Source organism: Bactrocera latifrons, unplaced genomic scaffold (assembly GCF_001853355.1).
Source record: "Bactrocera latifrons isolate USDA-ARS-PBARC rearing strain unplaced genomic scaffold, ASM185335v1 scaffold_17, whole genome shotgun sequence".
In the NCBI taxonomy this organism is placed as follows: Eukaryota; Metazoa; Arthropoda; class Insecta; order Diptera; family Tephritidae; genus Bactrocera; species Bactrocera latifrons.
Genome location: NW_017535185.1, coordinates 2,623,602 through 2,644,785, shown reverse-complemented (window position 1 = coordinate 2,644,785; position 21,184 = coordinate 2,623,602). Strand labels below are relative to the sequence as shown.

General features: G+C 37.5%; 1 protein-coding gene across 4 annotated transcripts in view; it reads right to left on the bottom strand.

Annotated features, from left to right (window-relative positions):
* Positions 1-502: 502 nt before the first annotated feature.
* The window catches only part of LOC108966768 (ral guanine nucleotide dissociation stimulator-like 1), a 35,411-nt gene continuing 14,729 nt past the window's right edge, over positions 503-21,184 (bottom strand). For 2 of the 4 annotated variants that reach the window (XM_018929809.1, XM_018929810.1), the window contains exons 2-6: positions 3,461-3,562; positions 2,378-3,250; positions 2,164-2,316; positions 1,932-2,081; positions 503-1,818 (exon numbers count right to left, since the gene is read on the bottom strand). In XM_018929809.1, coding sequence (XP_018785354.1) covers positions 793-1,818; positions 1,932-2,081; positions 2,164-2,316; positions 2,378-3,250; positions 3,461-3,562 — 2,304 coding nt within the window. In that variant the 3' untranslated portion in view covers positions 503-792. Of the gene's footprint in view, positions 1,819-1,931; positions 2,082-2,163; positions 2,317-2,377; positions 3,251-3,460; positions 3,563-14,191; positions 15,383-21,184 lie in introns of all 4 variants that reach the window. The other 2 variants (XM_018929807.1, XM_018929808.1) reach the window with 2 other exon arrangements.

The following is a 21,184-nucleotide window of genomic DNA, read 5'->3' as shown; positions in this document are numbered from 1 at the left end:
TTTTCACCAATTTTTTAGTATTCTACATTCGCTCAAAATGTCTTACTTGCCACCAACATTTGGTTTTAAATAAAAAAATGTATATTTTTGTTTATAAAAAATTTATTTGAACCCTTTTAAACTATTTTTAAATAAAACATTGCTTCAGAGGGTTCCATAAAACCGCGTTCTTCATGCCGAACTCACTTTAAATAAACGTTTTACATTAAAGTCTTAATCAAATACAATTACTGTTTTATCCGCTCATTTATCTTCACATTTTCTCTTTACACATACTTTTTAGTTGTTTGTTTTTCTTTCTCTTTAAAGCATTATTAAAGCAACAAAACTTATGCATTGAACATACGAAATAAATAAACTTTTAAGCTCTTCACAAATGTATAAAAAAAGCCAATATTTTCGAACATTACAAAAAATACATATATAAAAATTAGTTAAACTAATTAAATTAATTATAAACTTACACATTTATACATACATAGTATAATATGTTTACAAAAGATACATACAGACATATATTTAAAAATTAAGCTAAAATACAACAATTATGTACACTAATTATTTGTCCATTATCTGAGATTACATAAATTATAAAACGCCTCCAAAAAGGATAATTATCTTTGTGAGTATGAAATATCTGTATTTTTTTACACGTAAATGTAGTTACAAATCCTTTATTGTAGTTGTAGTTATTAGCATAAGTTACCGCACTTCCACTCCGCCTGCCTAAAGCACCTAAAGCAGCATGAGCAACGTACCGAACTCCAAATGCACCGTTGAGAACCCTATGCACTAGCTACCGTTGCTGGCGCCATCTTTCTTCTTCGGCCGCAGGATGAAATTCAAATTGTAGGTCGTATTGACCGCGTAGTAGACGTTCGCGTTCCTTGGCATCACCAACTCTTTGTCGGGCAGCACCTGTGCGAGCGTATAGTCGTCGGGATCAGCCTCTAGACCGAGCTTCATCATCGCATTCCGTATGACGTGCGGTGTGCGCTCATTATTGCCCAACATTATACTCTTGTACAGCACAATGCCGTCCAACTCGACATTCTCCGTTTCGTACGTGACGCGTATAATGTAAAAATCGGGCGCATTATTAGACTTCGTGCCCGGCGTTTGCACCAGCTGCGCATTGATGATGGGCGAGCCGACATTCAGCTGTGTGCTGTTGTGTCCACTACCAGCGCTGCCGCGTACACCGTTTGTCGAGTGTGAGTGCGTCATTTTCGCATTGGATTTCTGGCCGCCCGAGTTGCTCGAGTCCATGGATAGATTCGAGACGCTGCTGGAAGCCGACAAGATCGATGCGTTCGGCGCCTGTGCATCACGATCGAGTGAGTTATGACGCGAACTGTAGTGCGAGCTATAGCTGTTATTCAGTTCACAGTAGAACTGCGAACCGGCACCGCTACTCGAGTTCGACGCTATCGAATCGGTCTTGCGGTGTCCATTGCCGCCCATGGAGTTCGTGGAGATCGTCGTATTCGTTAGCGATGTGTTCGTCGACGCAGTCGATTTGCGTGGCGCCGGCGGTGGCGATTCGAGTTGACAGGAAAGTACGTGCGCCTCACGCTCATCCAGCACCAGCACCGACGCAAACCAACGATCGAAGTTGGTATCTTCGCGCAGGTTGTACGTATTGGCGGCACCCTGTAGCAATTTGATTTGCGCCAGCACTTCGAATTCTTTGCGTTTCTTGTCGAAATTGATGAGCTGGTGTTCGCCTAACGTGTCCGGTATGGCGGCGTGTATCATGGTCAAGTCGGTGAGGAAGGTACCCAGGTACGGTATGGTGCCATGCGACGTCTGCGTGCTCTGTGACATGGAACGAAAGTAGAGGTAATTAGCGGTATATGCCAATGCATAGTTAAATGGGGGTGTGTCTGTTGTTTGCTGTGTGTTACTGTTTCGCAATGTACACTACTCACTTGTTTCTGTATGATCTTCTGCAGATGGCGATCGTGCTCACCAACCGTATCGGCGAATTTCGCAGTGCCCTCACGCATGAGTACTTCGCGCTGCGCCCAAGCATTGTTATCCTCCGAAAATATTCTGGCAAGTTCATTGAAAATTTCCATCTGAAAAATACATTTCGATTGATTCAAGAGACGCTATGAATTTGGAAAAATATTATGTATAAATTTCGTAAGTTGGACCTACCTTTTCTTTGGGTAGCACAGCCCATATTTTTGAAAGTCTGTAAATAGGATTCGACTGCAGTCCGGATATGATCGCCTTCAGCGAGGAGAAATTCTTCAGCAGACGCAACTCCTGCGCAATATCAATCCAGGTTGCTATGTTTAAAGCACGCTCCTGCAATGAAAGCCAAATTCAATGAGATATGGAAAATATTATTATTATCATAACCACCCACCTGTGGTTTGAGTCTGGGCTCAATCAATATGCTAGAAATAACCCGAAAGAGCACAGCATTAAATTGATTTATAGTTGCCACCACCGTTTCAGAGCCACTTTTGTCGCGTCGCGCCCACGTTGCGCCGAGGCACTGATGTGGTATTAGGCGTTTGAACAGCTCCGAGTCCATTCGCGTCAGCTGTTCGGCAAAATGACGCACCGGCACATGTGGGAATCGGAATGCCTGCAGGAAATGCGTGGTGCCACGTAGCGCCGGCGCCAAGCACAGCCCCGCAAATTGTTCGTTGAACTCAGCGCTGTATTGTTGCGGCAGCAAACCCACACTCATGCTCATATTCATGCCAGCACCGTTGGCGTTTGCACCAACGCCACTCGCCAGCCATGGCGGCACACTACTCTCGCCATATACCTGCTGACGCAGTATGCGCTCCAGTCGATGCAGCACCTTCAAATGCAACTCGGAGCGCGGCAAGCGCTTGGATGCAAACGTCAATATCTGTCGCAGGCTATCCTCATGCCAGTCCTCCGGAAAACCATCCAACCACACATGCAATGCCGAGACTAGTGTTTTTTTGTGTTGTTCATGTATGGATGCTGTCGGATCGTAGTTGACATCATCGAGTTGTTGGTGCTCTTCGATCTCTTGCAGATGCTTGTCATTGAGTGTGTCGTAGCGTCGTATGAGCAGTTGGAGCACCTCTTTGGGTGTGGAGAATGTGCGGTAAGTGGAGAGGAACACATTGATGAAAGTCGATTCCAATTCACCATCGTCTGTGGCTAACGCCTCGACTAGGCGCGCCAATGTGGCCGCCTTCACGAAACGCACACGCACCGTTTCCCATTCGAGGTGACTAATTTCATCGTCCGAATCCTATGTCGACGTACCAGAATGTAAGTGTATGTGTTTGGGTGTGTGTATGTAAATAAGGAAAATTGATTAATGCATTTTCATTTGGGTTAGTCAAGGTGAAATTGCCTTTTAGGCAAACAAACTTAATTACAAAGCTTTGTGCTTTGAGGGGGACTGTCGCGTAGGCGGCCTACCACAACAGCTCGCCGCTTGGCGTACCCTCGTACTTACATTATTCGCCGATGGTGTTGGTCGATGGTAGCGCACCTTCTTAAGGTAGACTGTGAAAATGGCATTCTTTTCGTGCTCCTCGCCCCAAAGACGCCACGTGGGCTGCAATGACACATAAATCAAAATGGAAAATTAAATTTTATTAGAACATTCAATTATCGCTGGTCTGTTAGTGTTTGGAAAGAGCTAACCTTTGACGAGGCGCACAAAGTCGATTGTACATATCTACTATATGTAGTACATGCATATAAAAGTAAATGCTCAAATACATATATATATGGGTATGTATGTATGTGCATGTGACTCTAAGAGTTGCTTGTTTTTGACATGCTCAGAATAAATCGATTTTTTGTCGGTGGAATGTTTTTCGAGTAAATGGAAAACGTGAACGGTTAGAAAAGCTTTGTAGAACGCTACGTGTCTAGTTTGAAAGCAGATATGGCACAAAGTATATTTTCTAATTAGCTTGCTTGTCTGGTTAATTGCCAAAAGCTTCGATGATATGTCTGCGATTTTTGCTTGCCAAAACTGTGCAATTCATTTATACTCCTGTTATGTAATAAAATTCAGTGGAAAAATTAAGTTGTTAAGTGCACACTAATTAAGGTGCACTTCTTTGAAGGAAATTGAGCACTTGAAACACTCAAGTAACTGAGGTTCATTACAAAATGATTAGGCAAGTTGAGGGAGCTTCGAGAAAAACTTTCTTGTGACGTCCCTTTAGCGATTCTGAGAGAGCTATTAAAATAATCAATAAGCTGTCTGGAATGCAATTTTTTTCTACATTTTCTTCTGATAATTTTCTTGTGACGTCACTTAAGCGATATTATTTGACAGATATTATAATATCCAAGAAGCTTTCAGGAGTTGAATTTTTTCGAATTTATTATAATTTTCCTGTGACGTCACTTTAGCGATATTCTGAGATCGCCATTAAAATAACCGAGAAGCTTTCAGAATGCAATTTTCCACTGATAATTTTCTTGTGACGTCACTTTAGCGATATTCTGTAAGCGCTATTAAAATAATCGAGGAGCTTTCAAGAATTCAGTTTTTTCTAAATTTTCTTCAGATAATTTTCTTGTGATGTCACTTTAGCGATATTCTGAGAGCGCTGTTAAAATAACAGAGGAGCTTTCAAGAATTCAGTTTTTTTCTAAATTTTCTTCTAATAATTTCTTAAGATGTCACTTTAGAGATATTCAGAGAGAGCTAAGTATTAAAATAACCAAGAAGCTTTGAGGAATTACATTTTTTTCTAAATTTGCTTCTGATAATTTTCTTTATCCATATTCTGTGAAAGCCATTAAAATAACTAAAGTAATTTCCGAAATTCATTTTTTGTAAATTCTTTAATAATTAATAATTAGCTCCATGATCAAACTATCATATGATACCAAAGTAGCATATCCTGGTTTTATCATAGAACTGGTTTTATTTTTGATGCTATATACTAAAATATCCACATGAGAATTATGAGATATATTATAATTGGCAATATTAACGCTTAAACTAAGAGAGTCTTTAAGAGATGAGGCAACCAAGTACAAGACCAAAAGATATCCAGTTAGTCTAGTGGCCGAAGGACCATTGAGCCTCGAAGGCTAATATAACTGCCATTTAACGAATTCTCATGACGCACGGAGTAAATGATATCCATTCTCCTGAAACTAGAAACTACCAAGGAGGTATATTATGTTGTTTGACTTGAAGCTCTTCCACCAAAACAAACATTATTGCAACCAATTTAAACCAACATTAATTTTCTACCAGTACAAAGTGTCCGAACAATTTTTTAATTTAATCAACGCGATAACTGTAAACCAAGTGGCACTCACCGCCGCGCATATCAGTCGATATTAATTGCAATAATTGATAGCATAAAAACTTTCCTTCTCATTTAATCAAAACTTTCACACTTAATTAAAAGTTTTCAATAAATTGTTGCTAATTATCAGATTTTATTTTAATTGCAAAAGGAAGCCACTTTCGTTGTTAATTAAAATAAATAAATATATATTTACAAAGTACATGGTGATCGCCACAATAAACAGGCCGGCCACTGCAGAAATTTATGGGAAATAGTTAAATGAAATGTGGAAATGTAATTCCACTGTAAACAAAAGCGAATACTGCTGGAATTATCTGGCAGACATATCGACGCACTCATATTTTGAAAAATGCTTTTGCATATTAACAAATTGTTGATTAAAAAGTGAGTGGCGCGAAATTATGAATTGCAAACATCCGCTGAATGAATTGGAATTACAAGGAAAGTTACACATAAAACCTCATTTTTATATTTACATAAAGATATGTTTATGAGTAGGCGTATATGTAAATTTTGAAATTACTAATGCACACACACACACACATCAATATTTGCACAGAGTGAGCATTTGTAAAAATTTAAATGCGCTGAAGCATTAATTGAAAGGCACGTACAACAATGGCAATGGACCGGAGAAATGCCTCCATGATATATGCATATGCATACATACATATGTATATTAGACTGGGTCAGAAAAATTTGTTTCTGTAGGTTCTTAGACATATGTATATATTATATTATGGTAAATCAGAAGACGACTTTTTAAAAAGGTTCTTAAAATATTAGGGTGGGCCAGAAAATTTTTTTTTACTAGGTTCTTAGAACAATCCAAACATAACGAACCCAAATATAAGCTATTACCTTACATTTTCTTATTTTTGTTATTGTCACTCTGAAAGAATCATATCTCGCTTCCAGCTAAGGGAAAAATAGCTCGTTTCATAGATGTCGTGGGAAAATATATGCTCCACATAACGTTTTTTTTAATTCTTTGAATCAGTTAAGCATTTACGAGATTATCGAAAGCCAAAAATCCAGAAAAAAAATTTAAAAAAAAAAAAAAAATTTTTAAATAATTTAAAAAAAAAGTATAAAAAATTATACATAAATAACATTCCAATAGAGTTGTCTAAGCGCCAATTTTTTAAAGTATCAAGCAAAAAAAAAATATTAATTTCTTTCTAACCCATCCTAATATATATATGTACATACATGTATATAAATACATATCTAACCGCCTATGTGCGCTGCGTTACAATATATGCAAACGCTCGACATGGCAAATTGAATTTAAAAACACAGCATTTTCCACATAATTGCATGCACTACATGTGCAACACAGGCGTTTTATGCCCCTCACACAAGCGTACACATACTCACTCATTCACTCAGATGTATGCATATGTGGCTCATTTACGTAGAGCCGCAGCAGCCGCCCACCCCTTGTGGGTCATTAGGTGGTAGCGCCGTACGCCTGGTACGCGACGCGCGCTTTAATTGAAACTAAATTGGACGCTTTCACTGGCAGCCAGTGCAGTGTTGGTCATGAATTCAATTATGTAGCAGCGCAACAACAATATAGCGACCATCTAAAATAGTTTATAATGCGCGTAACAAAGCAAGTTCATTCAATTACGGCTTGCATAATAGTGCGGTGCGCGTATGCGTATCAATGATGGCCCGAGGTATTCGTAACTGTGTATCCCAATACCGTGGTTGTGGGTTGACTGGGGAATGAAGTTTGACAAAGAACGTTATATTTACTAAGTTCTATGTTAGTTGTTTTTGTAGCCAAGTTCGCCTGTCCAAGCAGACGAACCTGTCTGTATATACGCCAACGAGACTCTCAGTTTTTGAGTTATCGATCTGATATTCTGCACATATTCTTTTCTCTCCAAGAAGCTGCTAATTTGTTGGAAATGTTAATATCGAACCATTATAGCATATAGCTGTCATACAAACTGCACCATCAAAATCAAGTTCTTGTATGGAAAACTTTTTTATCTGTCGAAATGTCTTCACACAATTTGGCATATATTTTTTTTTAGGGCAACAATACAACATCCTCAGCAATTTTTCGGATCGGACTACTATAGCATATGGCGGTCATACAAACTGCACGCTCAAAATTAAAATCTTATATGGATAACGGTATTAGTTGACAAGATCGGTTCAAAAAATTTAGCCTATATTATTCAAAATATCAACGCTTTAACCTGCAAACATATTGTTCAGATCGGACAACTTTAGCATATGGCTGTCATACAAACTGAACAATCGCAATCAAATACTTGTATCGAAAACTCTTTTACTTGTCGATATCTTCATAAAATTTAGCTCGAATTATGATTTTTGATTACGGTATAATATCTGAAGAAATTGTTCAGATCGGACCACTTTTGCGTATAGCTGCCATACAGACTGCGAGATCAAAATACAGTTCTTGCATGAAATTATGATTATATTGAGAGTCAAGCTGTTCTATATATCAAAATAGCTATTTAATAATCATTTTAGTAATGAAGCACCCCCACCCCCCACAACACATATGATTAAGGTGACTTCAAAACCTCACGCGGAATTTCCGCTTTTCACGACAGAGTGCAATTGGTACCAAGGGGCGCATATTTAGCACACGCTTTGTTTTCAATGCAGCCGCCGCCCAGCAAGCAGCTTCCCATTGTTTTTAATTCTACACTTCTATGATTTTTGTTTTTGTAAATAGACTTTTGTTTTTGTAAATAGGCTTTTACCCACATATGTTACTTATTATGGTAATGAGCGAGCAACTATTATTTCTTGCCGCTGCCACAAGCAAACGCTGATCGTTGCGACACATACGCTAGCAGTTTGTTTACGATTTTGCCGGCTTTCCTCAAGCAATTTTCGTAATTCCATTGAAATCGGCTGGTTTGCTGAACTGCCGGTGGATTGCGAGAGCACACACGGCAATCAGCAAAGAATTCAGTATTTTCTTATTTCCCTAAAGACATGCGGTCGGCTGTTTCTATTTTGTTTTTACATATTTTTTTGTAGTATTATATTTTACGGCTGGTTTGCACTCAAATACTTATTTATTAAACGTGTGCGCATGTATGTGTACATATGTAATTGCCAAATGTTTGGCACGCTCTTTGAAAGATCTGCCACTAATTGAGCAATTAAAAATTCATATTCAAGATTAAGTGCCGTTAAATGTGTTGCAATATCCACAAACATCCTTGTAAAACGTATAAAAAAACGATAAAAACGAAAACATAAATAATTTACTTTGTTCTCCAATGCACATTTTCTTTTTATTTATATTTTTCTTTTTGCCTTTTATTCATTTTTTAAGGCAAAAGCTTTGAAATTTTTCAATTCAAACAGTGTTTCGGGCACGTTTAGCGTGAACTTTTTTATACATTTATTTGTGTTTTTGAGTATTTGTGCTATTAGCACAATTATTGGGCAATTTATTGGTTGTTTAGCTAAATTATATCAAGAAAATTCCTCTAGCAATGGAGTGTAGTACGTCAAAAATATGCATAATTCTGGTGGAGGAATTTCTTTGAACTTTCCTAAAACAAAGTAAATGTTAATTAATGCTTCCTGCGGTTAGAAATCATGCGGTTGCAGTTACTTACTTACTAGCTCATATGCGCATTAGGATGTGTTTGATTTTAGGATTTTATACCCTGAACTCCGATTGCCTGTATGTAAGCGAAATAGTTCGTCAGTTGAATTGAAGTTTTGCACGCGCCCTTTTCTCGCCAAGAAGCTGCTCATTTTTCAGAACCGGCGATATCGGAAGACTGTAGCATATACATATGTAGCTGCCATACAAAGTGATGTTCTTTTATGACCGAAATTTGCCCTTTATGAGATATCTTCACGAAATTTGGACCGGACAATTTACCAAAGTAGCCTTACAATCTGCGAAGAATTTTTTCAGATCGGTTTACTATATCATATAGCTGCCATACGAACCGAACGTTTAAAATCATGTCCTTGTATGGAAAACTTTCGCAATTTACGAGATATCTTCCGGAAATTTGGCACAAATTATTTTCCAAAGCAGCAGTACGATCTGGTTGGAAATGGTTCAGTTCGGACATCTATAGCAAATAGCTGTCATACAAACTGAACGTTCACAATCAAGTCCTCGTATAGAAACCTTTTTTATTTGATGAGCGATCTTCACTAAATTTGGCGCGAATTATTATACAAAAAAGTGATACATACTCTGTGGAAATGGTTAAGACCGGACCACTATAGCATACTGCTGCCATACAATCTCATCGTAGAGAAATAGGTCCTTGTATGGGAAACTTTTTTATATGATGAGATATCTTCACAAAATTTGGCATAAATTATTGCCCAAAATAACGGAACAATATCTTAAGAAATTGTTCAAATCGGAGATCTATAGTATATAGCTGCCATACAAAGTGAACGCACAAAAACATGTCCTTGTTTAACAAAATTTGTTATATGACGAGAAATCTTCATGAAATTCGGCACGTTTTATTATTTGAGGTAACGGTACAAGCTCCGTGGAAATTGTTCAAATCGGACCACTATAGCATATAGTTGCCATATAAAGTGATCGCGCAAAATCAAGGTAAAATCATTTTACACCCTTTTAAGCTAGACGAAATGCACATATGCAGGTTATTATAGCTGCGGTAAAATACAAATAATTTTTTATTTTAATTTTCTCATTTTTTGTAAAACTTTGCTTTTTTTGGTTAAATATTTCTACACGTTCAAAATCTGACCTAACCCATTGCATACGCAATAAAAGTATTGCTTGATTTGCCTTAAAAATGTACCAACTCTATTATTTTCATTTGTTTAATTATTATTTTCAGCAAAATTATTTAGTTTTACATTTTTCAATGAAAGCTCAAATTCATCTAACACATAGCAACACATTTCGCCGGCTTATCGTGCCCCTTATCAATCATGACGATTACCCGCATATACATACATATGTACATACCAACAAACAAATAGATCTGCTTAAAATACTATCACATTATATGATAAAAAACTTTGCAAATAAAACATAAACAAACGCCGCCCTTGCTGCACACCGCCGCTTTCACACCCACGCCTGGCTACTTGTGCCTCTATTAGCTTTGACAATACGACAGTTCGCTTGTGCGTCGCAGCGGATGTTTATAAAAATAGCAAGTGAAAGAAGCGTCTATAAAAAATTAGCAGAAAAACAGCAAAACCATTTTCAATGTTACCCTAAAAATACGGATGAACAATAGAAATCGATATAAATAAGTAAGAAATAAAAGAAAATATGCAAATCACATAAAGTTGTCTGCGCGTCGATTTGTCTAATGTCCTAAACATTGCTAAAATATATGCATATATAAATATGTATATTAGGGTTGGTCTAATAAGCAATATTTTTTTCACTTGGTGTTTCGAAAGTCTCACCAAGAGTGACAAAGTTGCAAGCAATATGATTTCAGGTCTTATTATTACCACAAACTCCTTAAACAAATTAGTTGTTATCGAAAAAAAAATCCTTCGATCAATCACCAGGCCAACATATTTAGAAGAACTGTGAAAATTTTCAATGAGATCGCTTAGCTAGTTTCTGAGAAAGCATGTCCATCGAATTTGAAAATGGTGTGTCGAGAAAACACTCTCAAAGATTGAAGTAGCCGAACCGGTTAGGCTAATGGGCTGGTTCCATCTCCTACATGTTTATTGCGATTGCCTTGAAACTTTGACAAACTATTTTAAACATGTGTAAACTGACATTAATCAATACCGAAAGACCCGTCAGGATCGGAAAGAACTTCTCCAAGCCGTTCGATATCAAAACTGTGTTCAGACAAGGCGACTACCTATCGTGCCACTTCTTCAATTTACTGCTGGAGAAAATAATTCGAGCTGCAGACCTTAATCGAGCAGGTACAATTTTCTATAATAATATATTTATATACAACCGCTTGGCGCATGCCGATATTATTGGCAATAACAGCCGTGTGGTCAGTTCAGCTTTCGCCAGACTGGACAAGGAAGCAAAGCAAATGGGTCTGGCAGTGAACGAGGCCAAGACGAAATATCTCCGGTCATCAAATAAACAGTCGTCACACTCGTTACTTGGCTCCCACGTCACTGTTGACAGTTATAACTGCCAAGTCGTAAATAATTTCGTCTATTTCGAAACCAGAATTAACACCAACAGTAACGTCAGACTCGAAAAGCAACGCAGAGTAACTCTTGCCAACAGGTTCTACTTCGGACTGAGTAAACAGTCGAAAAGTAAAGTCCTCTCTCGACGAACAAAGATCAAATTCAACAAGTCACTCATCATTCACGTCTGTACGAGATATACGACGGTATTGACAGTAAAAAAGAAGAATAAGAAGGCGAACTTTCCCGTTACAATTCAAATCGAGAGACTTCCCTCGATGTGTCTAATAAAAAAAAAAGATTCGTAATTTTACCCACCCTAGTACAAATTTATCTCGATCACTTGACGTTTACAAAAAATGCTTTCTTAGCAGAATTTTATGACTACAATAGTGTGTTGTAAAATATTTTATATCAAAATAGTTGTGGTTTTTGTTTGTCAACAAGTTTTTCACTGTCAGGGCAAGGACATCTGCACCTCTTAAGTCTATTCTCAATTTTTATCGCTATAACTTCGCTGCAAAGTGATTAATGACAGCTGACAAACAGATTGGTAGCTTACCTAAGCAATTTAAAGATAACTCTGAGTTTGGGGAGCACTCAATCTCGTTTCGAGTTCTAGTTACTATCCAGCTTCGTATACATCAGCTCTTTTATAAATATATGTATGTATGTAAATATTAAGTATATAACAAAGAGCGGAATTTCCTCAACGACTTATCAACAATAGCACTCGCTTGGAACAAAGGGCAGTATGTTACTACGATAAACCGGTTTAGAACGGAACATTGCGTACAAATTGCCGCTTTGCATATTGCGGAACCGAGAGCAACCGACAAATCTTAGCTTGTGCGAATGTTATAAATAAAATTGTCGATAAATTGAAAAATTTGCAAATTTATGCCACAAACTTATCTGAAGAATGTTAAAATACGAGTATACGAGCGCCTCAAATCTTATTGCCGCAATATTGTGTGGAAATAAAATTAATTTATTGAATTCCTCATTATAAATTATGCCCAAACATATTTATTTGATGGGGCTTCGGCTATTTGAGGTTTTTCTGATTCATTATAGTCTGATTAAGATTTGTAGCACAACTAAAGAAATGTCGGAGACTCCAGAAGGTTCATACCTATATAAATGATCAGCAGGCAGCAACGCTACCTCAAAGGTTTTTTTTAGAATTTCACTATAGCCGAATGCCAGCAAAAGATCAAATGTGTCGGCCAGGGATTTCAGATCCATCAATGTCCACTCCTTCTTATTGAAAACGTTTAAAAGATTGATTTATCTGCACTTAAAGGGTAGTATTCCAAGAAATCGAATTTCAAGAGTACAGGATGCTTATCGCAATGGTAGCTCAGTGGACACTGCCTTGCACAATATTTGAACGAGGTAGCTCTAAATATTGTAGGAAAATTTCTGAATACAGCGAAGGAACTAAATGGGGATACCTTGATATCGTAAGTAATTGGCATGCCAAAAGCGGTTTCTCCATATATCCTAGCAAGACCGAACTGGTATAATTCACTGGTACAAAATACCAGAGGCGCACCTAACACCAAGGTGAGGAACGCGTCTTAAGGCTACTGACTACGTTAAGTATCTACAGCACATCCTACAACAAGGCTCTAATGGTAACCCAACATCGAGGAAAGAGCAAGGAAGACATTGGTTTCCGTTACTGATGCAAGGGAGCCATTGACAAAAGGTCGAGACTCTCACCAATGATATTTCTTTGGATCTGTGAAACCACAAGAATATTCGCATATCTTGATTACATTAGGAAATGCTTGAATTACCAAAACGCGGAGCCGAGTTCTAGCCTTTGCTTCTCTACTTACATATCTTCGACGGAGGCTGAAGGAGATGAGCGATCAAAGCTGGCGGAGAGAATTGGTTTATTTAGGCTTCCTCGCCACTGCAGCGACTTCTAAGCGGAGTAGATCTACTACTCCTAAGCGCATCCTCCACCAGAGTAATAACTATCCACTCCGAAAGTAGGGCAGCAATATTGGCTTTGACTTCACTGCCTGTGCGCTCGAGACCAGAGAAAGTATGTCTAGACTCCTTATCTTTAGCTTCGAGTTATTTTATGATTAGACCGGCCACAGTGCTATTGCCGGAAAATATAAGGCTGATGAGTTTGCTAAGACATGTACTTCAGTCTCAATAACTGTGGAATGGGAACAGGTAGCACCTCAATTGGCTTCTTTTGATTCATTACTAGAGTTGTAGGTCGCAGACCAAATCAGTAAGCGGTGGTCGACTACCTATAGCTGTGCAGCCGGATGGCTCTTCCGCAGGGTGAGTTCTAAGTGGTCTTAATTCCCAGATCACTTATCGATGTTTGTAAAAGTTCTAACTGTCCAATTGGAATCTATACCGAAAGATAGAATCATCACACTTCCTCCTTGAATATCCCGCTTTTGTCAGATCAGGGCAAAAACATCCAGTTGAAATGACTGTAATAAGGAGATTTGTGGTAGATCTAGATCAACTACAGGAGTTTTTTCATTAGGCATCCCAAAGGACTATACATAAAAGTCTAAGTCATCTAACTTAACCTAAACTAACTAAGACATAGCTGTCATACAAACTGACCTATCAAAATCTAGTTCTGTATGGAAAAAGGGAAATCTATAAATTTTCCAAAAAATAAAAATAAAAGCTACAAAAAACAAAGGGTTTCAGCAAGCACAGCTCGACAAGCGCTTCTTCATTACAAATACAAATATGCTTCGTTAATTTACCTTCGTGTAACAGTAATTTTTCGCATGCAAATCTTTTGTTTTCTTCGAGAGATTGCGCAAGGTGGCGCCCGTGCAGGCGCACAAATATTTCAAACTGGACACCACTTTCTTTTCGGCGCTCGTAGCGTCAAGATCATCGTACGAATGATATGAACTATTGCGGCGTGACTTCGAGAGAGGCGTGGTACATAATGAATTCGTGGGCGATTTGAAGAAGAGATCAAATGTGGGCGCCGACTTGTGATGACGAAAGTGATGAAATTGTAATGTGTGGGCATTCACAGCATTTGACTTGACGCCGGGAGATTTGTGTGGGGCGGGGGATGGTTGTGGCGATTTCGGGGTACGTGGGGATGCTGGTGGTTTGGGCGATTTTGCTGGTTGATATTTTGTGTCATTGCAATGTAATGCTTGTTGTTGTTGCTGCTGATCTAACGCAGTTAGCGGCGGTGGTTTTAACACATGTTTGAGCTGTTGTTGCAGCTGCTTTTGCAATTGTTGCTGCAATAGTTGTTGTGTTTGCAAAAATTGTTGTTTTTCCAACAGCTGTTGCTGTTGCTGTTGTTTTTGTTGCTGCTGTTGTGGTTTGCTGTGTGATAAAATTTTCGGTTTTGGCGGCAGCGGTGGCGGCACACCGTAATCCAGCGAAGGCATTAAACCAGCGCTATCAATTTGTACGACTTGCTGTTGTTGTTGTTGTTGTTGTGGCAGCTGCTGCTGTTGGGAAGTAAGTTCACTGTGAGTTTGTGTTTGCTGAGGCAGATGTTGATGCTGGTGATGACTATGATGACTATGCTTATGAAGATGTTGATGATGATGATGCTTGATTTGTTGTTGTTGCTGCTGCTGCTGCTGTTGTTGTTGTAGTAGTGCGTGATTTATTTCGCTAACTTCGTGCTGCTTACAAATCGCTGGCTTGTGTAGCAAATGTTGCAACTGATGCTCGCTGCTATGGCACCTTGTCAGCTTTAGGGGTTTAGGTGGTTTGGGGGGTGGCGGTGAGGTACGTGTGGGTCGTGGTAGACGCTGTTGCTGACGCGGCAATGACTCTTGACTGCCGTTGCTTCTGCCAAAGTCAATTTGGCTGTCGTCGGTGTCGTCGTCGTTGTTGCTGTTTGCTCGTTCTATTGTTGTTATTGCTGGTGTTTTGGTATTCACTGCTGACGGGCTGCCACTTTCAATTATGAAACTCTATATGGAAAGAATGTGCAATGAAATTGAATGCGTTCAACGAACATGACGCGGCGTATTTGGAAAACGATTGAAACACAAAACGAATTGAAACTGAACAACGAAATGGAGGCACATGGCAATGATTGCAATTGATTGTGGAAAAGTTTTTCGTATCTATCTTTAAATGAAATAATAAAAATTCACTACAAAACATAATTGATTTAGTTCTTCAAAATCTAGCAATTACAACATTTTATAAATTATTTCAGTTTATGCCCTTAACAGACTCCGCCTGTGTGTATATTCACAAAATAATCCCTTAGTTTTTAAGCTATTGATATAAAAGTTTGCACACGTGTTTTCTTCCCCAAGGAGCTGCTTATTTTCCGAAACCGTCGATATCGGATCACTTTATCATATAGCTGCCACACAAACTGAACGATCTAATTCGGTATCTTATATGAAAAACTTTTTTGTTTGCAGAGATATCTTTCCGAAATTTGCCATGGTTTTTTTTTCTAAAGCAACAGTATAATCTTTGATGAAATTGTGGGAATCGGACTATTATAGCATATAGCTGTCATACAAACTGAACGATTAAGTTAAAGTAGTGTTTGGGAAAACAATTTCATTTCATGAGATATCTTCACGAAATTTGGTTGAGATTATTATTGTGAATACGAACATAATCTGTGAACAACTTTTTCAGATTGGACCACTATAGCATATAGCTGTCATACAAACTAAACGATCAAAATTAGATGCTTCTATGATAACATTTTTTATTTGAAAAGATATCTTCAAGAAATTCGTTATATATTTTTAACTAAACGAATGGTACAATCTCCGAAGGAATTGTTTGGATCGGACAACTGTAACCTATAGCTGCCATACAAACTGATCGGTGAAAATCTTTCCTTGTATGAAAAAGTTTTTTATTTGATAATATATTTTTCGCGGTACAATATCCGAAGAAATTGTTTAAATCGGACAACTATAGCATATAGCTGCCATACAAACTGATCCCTCAAAATTATATTCTCTCGAGATTTTTTTCTTATTTGACAAGATATCCTGTACAAGTTAGTAATTTATCAAAATAACAGTGATTTGATTAAATGAGAGCGCATTTAAGTTTGCTCACTCTCTCTAATTCCACTCCTGCAGATTTCAATCCAATCTGCCAACAATAACCGTCATTAAACATTCCAAATCCGCCACAATATATGCTAATCAAATAAAATCAGCAACCAAAGTCATGTCAATGAATGTTTTTCCTAATTTTTATTCAACAAATTGCGCGCACAGCTTGCGGCATATTGCATGTGAGTTCAATGTCCATAGCGCCATAATAAATGTCTTTCAAATTGTAAATACAATTAACAATTATCGCCGCAGGCAATTAACAATTGAGGCAGCATGCTGCTGCCAAGCAAGCACACACATACGTATATATGCCAAGCACACACATATATGCAAGCACACACATACATATATAGCAAGTCACACACAAAGTTGCCAAGCCAGCGCCCACAATTGCGTGTTCCGTATACGTCGTGACCTTGACTACGCAGTTTAGGGTTACTGACGACAATTGAGTAGCCAAATGAAGCGCATGTTGACCGCGGCACTTGCTCACATTTGCACTTGTCACTGCGCGTAGACGTCTCGGCATGGCTTGCGGGTCTGCACGTTCGACGAACCCTAGCGCTGCTTAAGTGGCGACACTATTAAGTATTTGTGGATCCTTTCGTCAGCGGCGACGCCGTCATCAATCGCCGCGCAATGTCACAAGATTTAAAGCGATATTCATTGTTTACCTGTACATATGTATGTATGTGTGTGTGCGGTTTAAATTTGGCATTTCTCGCGATATTTAAACAATTAGACATTTTTACAATTAGACGTTTGCCAAAAACGCGACGAGTGAAGCTAGCAATTCCGCTGACAAACTCGAGCACACTTCAAAGTTTTGCTTGTTCGCGTTGAGCTGTAATTACGACATTCGCGCATTTGTGTGTATTTCTAATTACTCATTACTGTGTTTATAAAATTTACTTGTTCTGTTGTTGCAAAATTATGTTAATTATTTTTAGTGCCGCTGTAGCCATTAACAATGTTAGTTTCGCATTCATAAATTCACTTAGCAAGACGCTGAACTGCGGCAGCCGACTTCATGGCTTAAGTGACCCAAAGTCAATCTTACAAGACCTACAGTTGTCTACGCAGCAAGTTTCATTGAATGTTTATATATATGTATGTATTTTAGTAAATGTAAATATAATAGAAGATTTGACAGTAGTTTGTCTAGATTTGGCATGCTAAACCGATTGATTATACTTTGTTTGGAAACTCCAATTTTACATAGAACTTTGAAGTCACATTTGAAGCAGTCTGTAGACAAATCAACTACAACTGAACTGAAGCCAACGTTCGATTGGCAGTTGTAACTGAACATTTAACGTCTTACCAAAAGACTGGAAAAAGATGAGATAAAACCATCTCATTATCAAGGCAAAAAGATCTCGGATGAGAGCAAACAGTTCACTAGATCTCTTGCCATCGATCTTGGGTCAAGAGCCTTTTGCGACAGCGCATGTACCGATTGTGGCCCAGCGTTGACCAAGAAGTAAGACAACTATCAACACACAACTACATTAGTTTTACAGTTTGGCCTGTAATATGTACACAGTATGTACATTACAGAAATAATTTCAGTCAAAAATATGTAATAACCAAATAACTCTAAAAGCTTTCAAAGTCAAGTAAAAGTTGTTTTATATTGATTCACACGCGGGATCAAATTTGACCCGGACTGGTCCGTATAAACTGCGTACACAATCCGAATCAAGAAGAGTGTTTTTCTCATGTTGATACAACCATTTTTTATGTTAGTTTGAATGATTAAATTTGAGCCGGACTGCGTGTGCATCGTAATGTTCGTCTGAAGTTGGATCCCTGACTGATAAAATAACGGGAATTTTTAGTTACAAATTTCGCGGGTTTGGAGAGTAAAATTATCAAATTTTTTATTATATTTTCTACTGAAGTACGATGCAATTTTCAGCCATATTCATTAATAACTTTTTCTAAGCTTAAACTTGTTTTCATGAGCTTTGACTATTTTATCTTTCAAAAAGCTCAGACTTCGTTGTTTGTTTCTTAATTTTCTTCCAAAAACAATGCTGTAACGAAACCTTAACATTTTTGTTCCCCGACATGGGTCCATGTAAATTTTGTATACTTTCAAAAAAAAAAAAAAAAATCTTAAGAAAACCACCTTTTCCTAGCTTTGCACGTTGTATAGTTATTTTAACATATTTTGGACTGAAACATACTCAGGAAGAGTTGGATATTGCGATTGAAAACAATTCCAAGCCAAACTTTCCGACCACAACAACTGTGCGCGCGCTGAAACTGCAGTTTCGAAATGCTTACGTTTCTTAATTAAATCATTATCTTTATATAGTAATTATTATATGTTTTTATAGCATATTATTGCTATTAATAAAAGAGACTAGCCCTTGAGCTATGCATGTTTGTATATGTCTGCAGTATTGCAAAACTCTTTTTTTACAAAAAGCTCACAACATTTACATACAATTAAGCTAGCAACCTTGTGTTACTACTTTTTCGTATTGAAAACATTTTTCGCCGCTGGAATGCAGCTGCTTTATCGTTTTCATATAAACGCTTATAAATGCTTAAATATCTATGTATGTATGTTTCATTATTCAAATGCCACTTAGCTGGCTATATACTTTGCATTTTGCAATTATTAATCACCATACTATCCCTGCGTATACATATACACGAACTAGTCGCTCAGTTTTTGAATTATTACTCTAACATTTCGCACACGTTCTTCTCTCCCATAAGCAGCTTCTTAGCTTATTTATCGGAATCGCCGATATCGGACAACTATAGCATATAGATGCCATACAAACTGATTGATCAAAATCATATCGCTGTATGAAAATCTGTTTCATTTGTCAAGATATCTTCATGAAATTCGGCATATATAATTTTCGAAAGCAACGCCATAATATCTGAAGAAATTTTTGATATCGGACTACTATAGCATGAAGCTTTCATACAAAGTGATCGACAAAAATCATGTCCTTCTATTGAAATCTTTTTTATTTGACAAAATAAATTTATGAAATTTTGGCACGGATTATTTTTTGAGACAATTCTTTAATATCCGAAGACATTTTTTAGATCAGATCACCATAGTATATAGCTGTCATACAAACTGAACCCTCAAAAGCAAGTTCTTATATGAAAAACTTTTTTATTTGCCAAAATATATTGACGAAATTCGGCATGGTTATTGTCTAAGGCATTGCTACATTCTGATAAAGCATATGAAAGCTGCAATTCTGAACTGAATGTACCGTTTATATATTTTTTTCAAGGAAGTCATTCAGAATATGACAGCGCACTTGCGATTATTAACAAGCGTTGAGGTCAATAGTCAACATTAAATGCCATAAATGATGCGTAGAATTATGTACATTTGTATTTATGTATGTATGATTTGCTAAGCATTTGATACAAAATTGTGTTTATTTTCAAACTAATTTGGAAAAATATTTTCATTCACAAACTTATGTTTATTTTACTTGAACCGCAAGCTGTGTGATCAAAGTGCTAGGCAAGAACACTCAAGCACACATGCACGTGTGCATAAGCACGTTCGGGGCATTGCCTTCGAATTGTCAATACAACGCTAACGGTATATTAGCAGCGCGTATGCGTCGTGCCATATTCGTTGTTTGTACGCGCAGTCCCCACCTTTCGGCGCCACATAAACACTTCCTAATGACCTGGCTGTCAAATGAGGTGAGCTGCTACCCACATCCTCGCCACACTCGACGGACTCATGAACTCACTCATATTTCATGTGTAGTGTAGTAAATATACACAACAGCATTAACAGACTTTAGTCGGGAATGTGCGCATTAGAGGAGTGAAGGAAGACGGTTTCTTGATTTTTGAACATTTAACCTTACACATACACATAAACACTTAGATATTCAGTGCTGCCTTGCGGAAGTGTGAAAAATTGCGGTTGTAAACATATTAGGCCTGATCAAGTGCCAGACACATTCTTCGCATGTTGGAAACGCACATATGTACATATATGTATGTATATACATATTTAGATATTTTTATATATTTATGTGTAAGCATCGAACTTAATGGCGTTGAAATATTCAATTAAGCAACCTGCTTTCAGTTGTTGAGAGTTCCTGGTAGAAAATTCAAAAAATGCTGCAGCAGCTGTGTTTTGTTTGCGCTTAGCAAGTCAGATATTCGGTTCCAGTGAAATGATTTTTGTTTAAATATTTCATTTCTATGAAACAAATTCATTCATTGTCATTCATACTAATTGTAATATTAGTAGATCGAACTGAACAATTTCTTCGGAAATTATAACAAATTTATTAAAGATATCTTGACAGATAAAAAAGATGGATCGGATTTTCATCGATTAGTTTGTATGGCAGCTACATGCTATAGTAGTCCGATCTGAATTTCTTTGTAGATTTTACAGTTAACATTAGAAATAATTCAGGCTAAGTTTTGTGAAGATATCTTCACAATCAAAAAAGTTTTCTATACAAGGACTTGGTTTGGCCTTTCAGCTTGTATGGCAGCTCTATGCTATGGTAGACCAAAGTGGACATTTTTTACGGATATTGTACCATTGCTCTATTTTTTTTGTAAAATTATTATTTTTTCCCTGTTTTTCTTTTCTTTTTTTGTAATATCTAAAAACTAATTTTCCTATATTATTTAATATTTTATTTCAGA